The 12,252-nt window shown below is 45.2% G+C and overlaps 1 protein-coding gene across 5 annotated transcripts in view; it reads left to right on the top strand.

The window, feature by feature from the left end:
* Nucleotides 1-12,252, top strand: part of BPTF (bromodomain PHD finger transcription factor) — a 313,494-nt gene that overhangs the window by 156,402 nt on the left and 144,840 nt on the right. For all 5 annotated transcript variants that reach the window (XM_063960818.1, XM_063960817.1, XM_063960819.1 and 2 more), the window contains exon 13: nucleotides 6,478-8,536. In XM_063960818.1, coding sequence (XP_063816888.1) covers nucleotides 6,478-8,536 — 2,059 coding nt within the window. The remainder of the gene's footprint in view (nucleotides 1-6,477; nucleotides 8,537-12,252) is intronic.

Raw genomic sequence — 12,252 nt, 5'->3', positions numbered from 1 at the left:
ACCTTGAAGAATTGACACTCACTCTTACAGGTCAGTCTGGGCTTCGGCGGAGCAGATATGCAGGGTTGTCACTTGGTCTTCGGCACACACTTTTACCATTTCAACTACTTCGCCTCTACAAACGCTACTTTCGGGTGAAGGGTCCTACTTGCAACTCAGAAGCATTTCATCCCTTAATGTTCTACTTTGGGAGGTGCCAGTGGTCTTCCTCCAGTGTCCCCCATGGCTGAGGGAGAAAACAGGACTTTGCGTTTTTTTACTTGCTAAAATCATAGGTTGGATAGTAGAGTAGTAGCCTGGAATGCTCTAAAAATTAACCTTTTAGTGGCCAGCCTAATTCAGTACAGCTGTACTCCGTGGTCTTCCTCCAGTGCCCCCCCAGGACATCAGAGAAACAGATCTAGCGGGTAAGAACAAAAATCCTGTAATTGAGTTGAATAATTTTCTTGACCCCCACCTACTGAAATTTAGCCAGAAAAAAAACACTAATTCTTTTATACGGAAATAATTTAAAATGTAAAAACACAGGTCTTAAATATTCAGCTTGGATACTACAGGCATGTTTAGAAGAAGATTTCACTATTCAGGTTTACCTAAGTTTACACCACTTCTAGATTACATTTAGTTCCAAAAGTGTAAGATTTCTATATGTCAATTGTACAAGTCTCGTTGAATATTCTTTCTACTGCAGGGTCCACAGGTTATCCACAGGATAACATTGGGATATGAGGTAGTGACAGCGGATTGGCACCAAACGATCTAAGCTTTCGGCCTCCCAGAATGCAACAGGTCCGTCCTTATATCCCCGCCTCCTGGCTCATGCAATTCAGTTTTTTGTTTGGTGTAGCAGGAGCCAGACCATGGTCAATGGGCTGTTGGTTTTTAGCAAACATAAGCTTTTTTTAATTTAATTTTTATAGTCTTACTATATTTTTTGAGCGATCTTTCTAAAAAGCGTCTTATACGTACCTTAGAAAGAGTCGCTCCAACATCTCCCCGCCGAGTCGCGACAAGGCTTACCCAGGTGTACAGTGCTGTTTCGGCGGGCATCTGTGTAGGATGTACTAGCAAGTCCAGCAGACGTTACCAGGCTGTGGCCGGAGCACGGGGAGAAGGTAAGGCATCGGTTCCGCTTAGGGGAAACGCAAGAGACAGCCGCACTGTTTCGGGATGGAGACTACCGAACAGTTGCTGATGTGGCTTCCACCTCGGTTGCACCAGTGCTAGGCCTCAGGAATCATAGGCTCCAGGGGTAGTATGAGGCCGCGATCCCTAGGGTTGACGTCAGCAGTGGGGAGTCAGATGCTCCCTTGGTTCCCCCACCCCCCACCCGGTTATGACCAGTTTCCTCACTGAGTTCCCGCTTCCGCTTGAGATGCTGTGTTTCTAAAAGGACCCAGTCGCAGCATAGGCAGCTGTATGACTGGTGCGTCGGTGTTCACTTGTGGGCGTCTGTGTTCACTGTAGTTTCATGGGACGATTGTGTACACTAATAGCGTCTGGATCCACCCAGCGTTCACTAACTGATCGATCCTGGAAGTGGGGTGAAGTCTCCCTGTATCCCACTTTTCGGAGCCGGGTGAAACAGCACTAAGTCTCTATCCTACTTTGGTATGAATAGTTGGATAAGTGCCTGATGCATACGAGTCTGTAAACTTTTGCTGCTGTTTCTTTCGCTGTGCGACTGAATACGCTTAAACTCCTATATAAGGTAATGCAGTAATATGTTTCTCCTACATACTTGAAATGTATCTGTAGTTGATTATGTGCTCATAATGTATAACCTGTGACTGATTGCTAGTGTGATTGCTGACTCACTATTTTCTGTCCGTTTCTGTGTATTTTGATCCTCAATGCTGGTGGAAAGCAGGGAGGGATCGGATTGTATGTCACTTTCACAAATTTTAAAGTGATTGCAGTCACAATTTGTGTAGTTAACACACTAAAGGTGTGCGATTTATTTATCATGTCTAACAGAGGCAAGAGTGAGGAGAATCACTCTTCACAGCAGCAACAACACTCATTTCATGTTTGTCTTGCAAAGCTGGGTTAACCTCTCAGAATCTGGCTCAAAATGGACTATGTGCAAATTGTTTTAGTTTTCACCAAAGCCTCTTGAATAATCCGATGCAGGCACAGGTTCAGGTTGACCCCCCATGGGTTACTTTTGCACAGACATTATTCAGTATAGCTGAGCGGATAATGCCAGCTCCTATACCAGGGGAAGGTTACCCTATTAACCCTTACACGCAACATTCCACCTGGGGGTCATCACATCCAGTACAGGAATCGGCAGCCTCTCAACAGAAACAGGCTGAAAGGCTGGTGGTAAGTAAATCACATAGACATGAAACATCTTCACAGCCTACACATGCTTCAGATGAGGACTCGTCGGAGGATGAGGATTCATCGCAATCTGGGTCTGCATGCAGAGACGAGGAGGAAGGCCTTGGCTCCGTGGACGTTCCTGAGCTAATTAGTGCTATGAAAGCCATTCTGTCCTTAGAGGAGGCAGCAGAGCCTTTGTTAAAATCTAAGGCACCTGTGTTTAAACGTCCCTAAATAGTACTGAGTTTCCTGGGTCAGAACAGCTGACGGAAATTATGTAAGAGGCTTAGGTTACACTCAGTAAGAAGTTTAGAATTCCAAGGAAAAGGGAGGTGGCTCCCAAAGTAGATACGCACGTCATCCGATTGGTGCGAAAATCTACATAACCTCTGCCTTCAACATGATTAAATGATATCACGGATAGGAAAATAGATGGTTTTCTTAAAACCATTTTCTCCTTGTCTGGGGCAATCATAAAACAACCATGGCTTCGGCTTGGATGGCAAAAGCAGTGGCAGCCTGGCTGATGCATTGGAGGATGACATTTTAATGGTATCTAGAGACCAAAAATTCCATATTGCACATATCAAGCAGGCAGCTATTTTTATGGCAGAAGCAGCCTTGTAATATGGTACAATTGCCTCTCAGGCATCGGCCTCAGCAGTAGCAGCTCACAGAACGGTTTGCCTACGTACATGGAAAGCTCAGAATCTAAGAAGGTTCTGGAGTCTGCCTTTTCCTGGAGATTTTCTTTTTGGTAAAGAATTAAACAGTATTTTGGAGTCAGAAGCAGACTCCAAGAAAGTGAAGTTTCTTTCCACACATAAATCCAGGCCTAGATTTCCAGCTTTTCGACCCTTTTGGATTCTAGGAAAAGCAAAAGAAAAGGGTTATGGCACACAGTCTCAATCTGACAAGTTTGGTAAGACTAAAAAAGCATTGGGCTACTAGAGGGCTGGCTTCCAAATCAGAAGATAAACCATCAGCCTGATGGTGCGGGCCTCCACCTGGGGGACCCCAGGGAGGGAGGCCGACTTCTTCTGTTTGCACAGATCTGGCAGCAGTCTACCACTGATGCTTGGGTGCAAGAAGAGGTATCTCACGGTTTGGTGTTTGCTTTCAAGAAACACCCTCCTCAAAGGTTTTTTTTTTACCAGCCCGTCTTCAGTGGAAACGAAGGCCAGGGCTTTGCAAGAGGCAGTTCAGAAGTTGCTTCAGTCAGGAGTAATAAGTCCAGTTCCTCCTGCACAACTAGGACATGAATTTTATTCCAACCTGTTTCTAGTCCAGAAGCCAAATTGGTTGTTCCGGCCCATACTCAATCTCAAAGTGCATTTGGGTGCCTCGGTTTCATATGGAGACTTTACGTTCCATTATTTTGGCCATGGAGCCGGAAGATTTTATGGTATCCTCAGATATCCAGGATGCTTACCTTAATTTTCCTATAGCACTGTCCCATCAGCACTATCTCAGGTTTGCTATCCTTCAGCAACATTTTCAGTTTCATGCCCTACCATTTGGACTGGCCACAGCTCCCAGAGTGTTCACCAAAATTATGGTGGTAATGGCATTTTATCTCTGTCAGCAGGGGCTAAGGATTTTTCCATACCTCGACGACTTCTTAATCCTGGCACAATCTCAGGAATTGCTTCAGTGTTATCTGCGGCAGACAATAGCTTGTTTGCAGAGACACGGTTGGCACATAAATTGGGCAAAGTCGTCCCTGGTTCGGTCACAACGGATGACTCACTTGAGGGCTGTGTTGGATTTGAGTCTTCAGAGAATAATTTTACTTCTGAATAAAATATCCAAAATTCATTCAAGGATTCAGGAGCTGCTACACAGTCAAAGGGTATCCATTCACGCAGCAATGTGTGTGATGGGGTTGATGGTGTAGACATTCAACAAGGTGACGTCTGCGCAGTTACACTCAAGGCCTCTGCAACGTATGATCCTTTCCAAATGGAATGGTTTTCATCAGACAATAAAAACGCAGACTATGGTCCTTCCTCTGATCATTAGCCTGGTGGCTGCAGACATCCCATCTGGACAAAGGGAGACCCTTTTGGATATCCGATTGGGAAATTCTGACAACAGATGCCGTCCTTCAAGGCTGGGGAGCGGTGTGAGAAAGGAGTTGCTTCCAGGGGCAGTGGACCAAGGAAGAGAGTTGCCTGCCAATAAATATATTGGAACTTCGGACAATATATTTGGCACTTATTCAGGCAAAGGACATCCTTCAGTGGAAACCAGTCCAAATCCGCTCGGACAATGCAACGGCAGTAGCGTACCTCAACCATCAGGGAAGCGGATTTTCTCAGTTGACACGCCATTCATGCAAACGAATGGGCTTTACACCCCCCGAGGTCTTCCAAATTATGGTAGACAAGTGGGGCTTACCGGAGATAGATCTAATGGCGTCCCGTCAGAACAACAAAGTTCCCACATACGGGTCAAGAACAAAGGATCCCAAAGCGATCTTTGTGGATGCCCTGTCAGTGAGATGAGACATTTTCGTCTGGCCTATGTGTTTACACCAATCGCCCTGTTTCCCAGGGTGATGCGAAAGGCAAAACAAGGAAGGGGAGTCAGGATACGAATAGCTCCGGCTTGGCCCTGAAGACATTAGTACACAGATATGCAAAGGTTGTCGATGGATACTCCATTCCTACTCCGTCAACGTCCAGATCTACTGTCACAGGGTCCTTGCTATCAAAAGCACCTGGATATACTGTCTTTGAGGTCGTGGCTCTTGAGAATTCCACCCTGAAAGCAAGAGGATTGTCACATCAGGTAATTCAAACAATGCACAGAGCAATGAAACCTTCCTCAGCTCGCATTTATCACTGAATATGGCAAGCCTATATTCAGTGTTGCAGTGACCGGAAATTTGACCTGAGGTCTTTCACAGTATCCAGAATCCTAGCATTCCTTTAGTTAGGAGTGGTCAAAGGTCTAAGGGTGGCTTCCTTGAGAGTGCGAGCGTCAGCATTGACTGTATGATTCCAAAAGAAAATTTCTAACCTACAGGATGTGCCCACTTTTTTCCAGAAATTTCTGCACATTCAACCTCCTTTTGTTCCTCCCACAGTTCCTTGGGACTTTACTTTAGTCTTAAAGGCCCTTCAGGTTGCCCCATTTGAACCACTAAAACTAGTGGATTTTAAATGTTTGACAGCTAAAGTTCTTTTTCTACTGGCTATTGCTTCAGCTAGAATAGTTTCAGATTATGGACATTGTTATGTTGCCCTCCTTTTTTGATTTTTTTTATCCAGATAGAGTGTTTCTCAGAACCATATTTGGGTATCTTCCTAAGGTGGTGTCTAATTTCCACCTTCACAACGAAATTGTAGTCCCGGCCTTCCGGGGCCCAGACCTTTCTGCGGGAGATGCATCATTGTATGTAGTCCATGCTTTAAGGATCTACATGGATCGTACCACTGCCATCAGAAAAACAGACCCTTTCTTCGTTCTCTATGGCTTTCACAAGAGAGGATGGTCAGCTTACAAGCAGACAGATATTCTCAAGCTGAACTCCCTGTTCCGGCTAATGTCTCTGCTCACTCTACTCGTAAGGTAGGTCTGTCATGGGCAGCACAACATGGTGCTTCAGCAGAACAGATATGTAAGGCAGCCACATGGTCTTCCAGTAACACATTTATTAGACATTATGCCTTTGATACCTTTGCCTCTCAGGACGCTGAATTCGGGTGAAGGATTCTCCTGTCCAGTCAGGATCATCCCCACTGCTAAATTGCTTTGGGACATCTCAATGTTATCCTGTGGATAACTATTTCTCCTAAGTCCATAGGATCTCCAGGGATCCCACCCTGACGCACCTGATTTGAGGATCCTTTCACCTAATAACCTCTTACTTCTTGTACGGAAGGGTGTGCATGTGTGTTCTTCTCGCCTGATTAGGGCTCTCTATGATGCTCCTGCCTTGAGCTTTGGAAAACAACTGAATAGCCTGAGACGGGAGGTGGGGATAAAGGGACGGGCTTGTTGCATTCTGGGAGGCCGAAAGCTTTGATCGATTGGTGCCAGTCCGCTGTAGCTAACTCAAATCCCAATGTTATCCTGTGGATCCTGTGGAGAAATAGGGTTATCAACGGTAAGTCTACAATAACGATTATTTTGTGCTTCCAGAGCATGAAAAGTCTGAACCAATGAAGGAGGAGCCAATGGAAACGGATTCAATTTGTGCAAAAGAGAAGCAAACTTTTCCTGATGCAGACTTAATCAATGTGGGCCTTGGTTTTCAAATGAGGACTTGGTATAAGAAAATTGTTAAAACGTCTCGGTTGGATGGGTTGTTAGAGCGAAGGGTCAAGCAGTTTACACTTGAAGAAAAACAAAGACTGGAGACACTAAAATTGGGTAGTGCTGCAAAACGTATTGGGGCTGTTGCCCCAGAACAGAATTTTTTTTTACCAGAAGGCACTGGGTGCAAGCTGAAGACTGATAACGAGTTAGACACTGCCAACGATCCTTTAGAAGGGAATCCAATTATGGGCAGAGCTGATGCTGGCATTGCACAACCTGCAGTCCTTTGTACAGAGAAAATTCCGGACTTGCAATCCCAGGGCATTGACAAGTCCACAAACTCTAGTTCTGAACAGTGTCTCGATCCACTGAGAGGTGACACTGAGGGTGTACAAAATAAATGCATTATGTCAGAATGTGAAAAACAAGATAAAGATCAGAGCATTTCTTCTGTGAGCAATGAAGTTCCCACCAAGACTCTAGAATCCAAAGAGGAACGCCACAACAATGAAGAAAAAATTCTTAAAAATAGTTATTCTAAAATCCAGACAGAACACCCTGCGGCCATGCTGTGTATTGACCATGCAAAATACCAGGGTGATCTTAAAAACAGTTTACATGATTCACTTGAGGTCAATCAGGATAAAGATAGTCTAAATACAAAATCAATGGACACCAAGTCTGAGCTCTCTGAAGAAAGTAAAAATTCCATCGTTTATGGATCAGAGATTAACAGCAACCAAGGCAGCAAAAATAAAGTATTGTTGAAATCTGAACCTGAAGCAGAAAATAGCAGAATCCCTGAAGAAATCATTCAAAGTAGCTTATGTGATGTCCAAATGGACTGTACAAATAAAGTTTCTAATGGAGACCAAGGACAGGATGAAAGGACTAGAGTTGTAATTAAATGTACGGAGTGCCACAACAAGAAATGCAATAAAGATATTCACTCTGAAGCACCAGGAGTTGACATTACACCTCAGCTCAATGGAAAAGATAGTTTTTGTAAAAAATGCCATTGTTTACCCCATGACTTGTGTGAAAATCGAACTGTCCAAGAAATTGATCCGAAGGTAAACAACATCGCAAAGATTGTCTCTGAAAATGGAGATAAACTAAGAGAGGCTACAGTGAAACCCTTTATGAATGGAGACATCAATATGGAGGATATAGATGAAAAAAATTCCATCTCTACATCATTATCAGCAAGTCAGTCAACATATTCTGAGACAACGAAGGAAATGGAAAACTTGACAAATTCCCAAAAATGTGTGAATGAGCCTTGTTCATCTGATGGTAATAAATCTAGTGAGACAGTCACTCAGTCCTTACTCAAGAGTAATAATTCCATTTGTGGAGAGGATGTAATGGATACTGAAGCAATTCGTAAAGATTTATCTCCTGTGAACTCTGGCGAGGAATCCAGTCTAAGTAACGATTCCACTGAACAAAATGGTTTGTCTATGGACAGACTGAACGGGAACAGCAAAATCCAAACTGTTGTTACAGAAGTCACAACTAGAACTAGAACTACCGTGACTAAAGTCATATTGCCATGTCCAAACAACGATGGTGTCGTGTCCATAAAAGAGCAGTGTAAAACCATGGTGACCACAACTGTGACGGACTCGTTGACCACCCCTTCTGGGACAATTTCATCTGTAATGACTGTGAGCAAAGAGTATTCCACCAAAGACAGAGTGCGGTTGATGAAGTTCACAAAATCAAAGAAGTCAAGGTCTGGAACAGCTCTCCCTTCGTACAGGAAATTTGTCACTAAGAGCAATAAAAAGAGCATATTTGTCCTTCCAAATGATGATCTCAAAAAACTCTCAAGAAAAGGTGGAATACGAGAGGTGCCTGCTTTCAATTATAATGCAAAGCCCGCTCATGATATTTGGCCATACCCATCCCCTAGGCCAACATTTGGAATAACTTGGAGGTATGTAGATTTTCTGCTACGTTTCTTTTTTTTCCCCCGTAAAATATACATGGTTTCTTTATCTGATCTCTTATCATATTGCTGTGTTTTACAAACATGATTAAAAACTATTTCTTTACCTGCAAAAATTGTAAAAATAAATAAATTCCTAAACCATACTTTATAAATTGTATCAATTTTCTAAAATGTGTTTTTCCAAACTTTTTTATTTTATTGAAGTACAATAGAATATAAAATACAAAAAATATAAATTGTACATTGGATTTGCCAGTGGTTCTCAAACGGTGTGCCGTAGCACACTGGGGCGTCTCAGCGCACTTGCACGGATGCCTCGAATTGGTGGTCCAGGACTAATTCAAATTATTTATTGTCAATGTAATAGGCAAAACCAGGGCTTGGTGCTTGCAATCATAAAATATGTGGACAAACAGAAATTAATCCAGTCCCTCACCACACAACTGAACCTAAGGATGACATTCAAACACAATTTACTTAATTTAATATTTCTTTCTAAATTTACCAATAAGAAACCATGAAGGGCGCCGTGACTCAGTTTGGGAACCACTGGGATATGCGGTAATATTGGTGGCAAAGATACAGCAATGATCTCCCAAATTACACAAATTACTTAAGGAAGAAGCTCAAATAATAACAACATTGTTGCAATTAGAATATATACAGTGATCACAACGAGCGAAAAAAAGTGTGGGTCCCAGGGACCCATTACGTAAAAAAATTGGGTTCCCACTCCACAGTTTCTGGGTCACAACACAGATTATGGGGTATATTCAGTTAAGGTCGAAAATGCTGTCTTGTCGAAAAGACGGCAGTTTTTTCTACTTTTTTAGGTCTGAAGGGGTTCCGAACTATTTCAGTCCACAGCATTTTTATTCAACAAGTCGGGGAATTCGTCTTGTCGAATAGTACATGAATTGGCGGTATAGCTGCCGATTCACGTGCTTCTGATGGAAACGGGGCCAAATTCGACAGGTTTTGGCCCCGTTTCCGACCATCTCAGTACGACTTATAAAAAAGTCGAACTGAGGGGAGGAGAAGGGGGTAGAGCCGCGGGCAGATGGGGGACAGCAGCGCTACAGCACAGCTCTGCAGGAGGATATGTCATAGCCGCCGCTAACCGCTGTGTCCACCCGGCTCCAGCAAGTGAGGTCCCGCTTGCTGGAGCAGAGTGGATGCTGCCGTGAGGTCTGAAAGCTGTGCCACATCCTCCTGCAGCGCTGCTGTCCCCCGTCTGCCTGCGGCTCTCCCCCCTCTCCGGTCCCTCATTTCAATTTAACTTTAGAATTGAGTTGGGCATTGAATAGCCCTTGTCGGATCTATTCTGACAAATGCATGTCGAAATGGATTCGACCTCAATTGAATATACCCCCATGGGGGAAGAGGTAGGGAAAAGCTGATTAGAGCTGGAGGTAGAGGCAGGGAGAAGTGAGGGTGGAGCTGTGAGTAGAGAGGGTAAGAGCAGGCAGTGTTGGAGGTAGAGAGGGCGTAAGTACAGACAGCAGTTGGGATAGTGTTGAGGGGCAAGTAAGGGGCTAAGGCAGGCAGTGCTGAGGGTAGTTAGGGGCTAAGGGTAGATAGCAGCTGGGGGGCAAGGAGGTGGTTAAGGGCAGACAGTACTCGGGGTGTGAAGGAGGAGGCAGTCCTGATCTCTGTTGGGTGTCTTCTTGAGGTGAGGCATTGGCCTGTCTGGATCACTGATCCAGGGGGCAGTGCGCTCAGGTGGCTCTCTCCTCCCAGCTCCCCTCCTCCGGAGGCACAGCAGCACGGTCTGTGGAGAACCGTGGGGCGGCGCTGAGGCCACGATAATAGGGTTTCCAGCAGCTCTCCAATGTCACTGTAGGCTGCAGCTGCTGCTTGCCGCGATAGGAACTAGTGGGTGGGCGGGCAGATGGAGGCGAAACACTTTAACCCCTGAGCGTTGTTCCCTGCTGGCGGCATATGTACTTTTTAAAAAAGGGTGGGTCCCCGGGAATGCTCTCCACTAGGACTGGCTAAAGGTTTAAATTAATAAACCTGTCTGAGAGAGAGGGCAGTACATAGATCATAGTGCATGTATAGTTTAGTCAACAGAAAATATTGTACTGTGCACTATGTACAAAGGGATACACTGTACAGAGCATAAGATTGGGAGGGAAGGGTGTGTGTAACGGCGTGTATTTACCAGGAGCACCTGCGTGTCCACACTATCTGTCCCCCGGGACTCACCACCACCTCGGCTGTAGTGTCTGTAGCAGATCCTAGAAAGCGTGAATAGAGCACAGGCAGGCTAGGCAGGGGAGTTACAGCGGGATGCAGCCGTACCTCATCACCGGAGCCCAGCAGGAGCAGTCAGGACGTCTGCTCTCCCGGCCATCATAGCAGTATATCACTCGCATGGGAGTCCAGTCGACAGTACTCTGATGATAGCAAGGCCAGGTACCCCAGCAGATGCACGAGGCAGCGTGCGGCAGATGCAGGAAGTCTCCGGTCTTCAGCTCACGGCAGCGAAATAGACACCGCCAGGTCCGCTGCAGATTTGAGGTCCCAGCATATGGTAGGACAGTAGGCCACACACACCGGCTCCGCAATCTACACTGTCACTAGAGGTAGGGGAGGGAGGGGTCACTACTTCCTCCTCAGCCAGCTGCCATGCCTGCCTACAGGTTTAATGAATAATGTCTCCATTGCCTGATTGGCTCCGCCTTCACTTTTATAGTCGTCTCTGCAGCTGGGCAAGGGAGACATCATTCTTTAAACTTAGAGCAAATCCCAGTGGAGCGCGTCCCCAGGGACCCACCCTTTTTAAAAAATTTAGTTCCTGATCCTCAAGATTGGGTAAAATACGTGCTATAGCACGTTTTTGCGATCACTGCCTTTCCACACCTCGAGTACTGTCTGCCCCTAACCCCCTCCTTGCCCCCCCCAGCACTACCCCAGCTGCTATCTACCCTTAGCCCCTAACTAGCCCCAGCACTGCCTGCCCTTAGCCCCGTGCTTGCCCCTTAACACTATCCCAACTGCTGTCTGTACTTACCTCCTCTCTACCCTCCAACACTGCCTGCCCTTACCCCCAGCTCTACCCTAACTTCTCCCTGCCTCTACCTCCAGCTCTAATCAGCTTTTCCCTACCTCTTCCCCCATAATCTGTGTTGTGACCCAGAAACTCTGGAGTGGAATCCAGTTTTTTTTTACGTAATGGGTCCCTGGGACCCACACATTTTTTTGCTCATCTCGATCACTAAGTTTGGGCATTATGCAAAATATGGCACAAAGGGGGGAATTTAGTTGAACGTGACTTTGTTTACATCCAGGAATGAGTACCTGGAGCTATTCAATTGGCTGCACTGTAAACACATGACTAGAGAATTTCTACTAGCCTACTTGAGGTGCAAGCAGAAATTTAACTTAACTAGTGTAGCAATGCTAATTTCAGGCTTTCCACGTGCGCTAACAGCATCGCTCTAAAGTCAGTAAATGCCGTTACTGCGACTAAGCACTAGGCATTAGTTGCAGTAAAGTGCATCTTCAAACTTAAGTGCCAGACTAGATGCATAGGAGTTGAATAGCTCCGGGCAATCATCCCTGAGCTGAACAACATCGCTTTCAATTGAATCCTCCCCAAAGTTTTAACTGCTTTTTTTTTTTATATTGGCTATTCAGCATGGATTCTGGTTTTTTCATAGTGACCAAAGGAACAAGGTCTTTTGGCAATTTATTGC

The sequence above is a fragment of the Pseudophryne corroboree genome, chromosome 3 (assembly GCF_028390025.1).
Source record: "Pseudophryne corroboree isolate aPseCor3 chromosome 3, aPseCor3.hap2, whole genome shotgun sequence".
NCBI classification, from domain to species: domain Eukaryota; kingdom Metazoa; phylum Chordata; class Amphibia; order Anura; family Myobatrachidae; genus Pseudophryne; species Pseudophryne corroboree.
The sequence above is the reverse complement of the archived record's forward strand: the minus strand, read 5'-3'. Positions and strand labels throughout refer to the sequence as shown.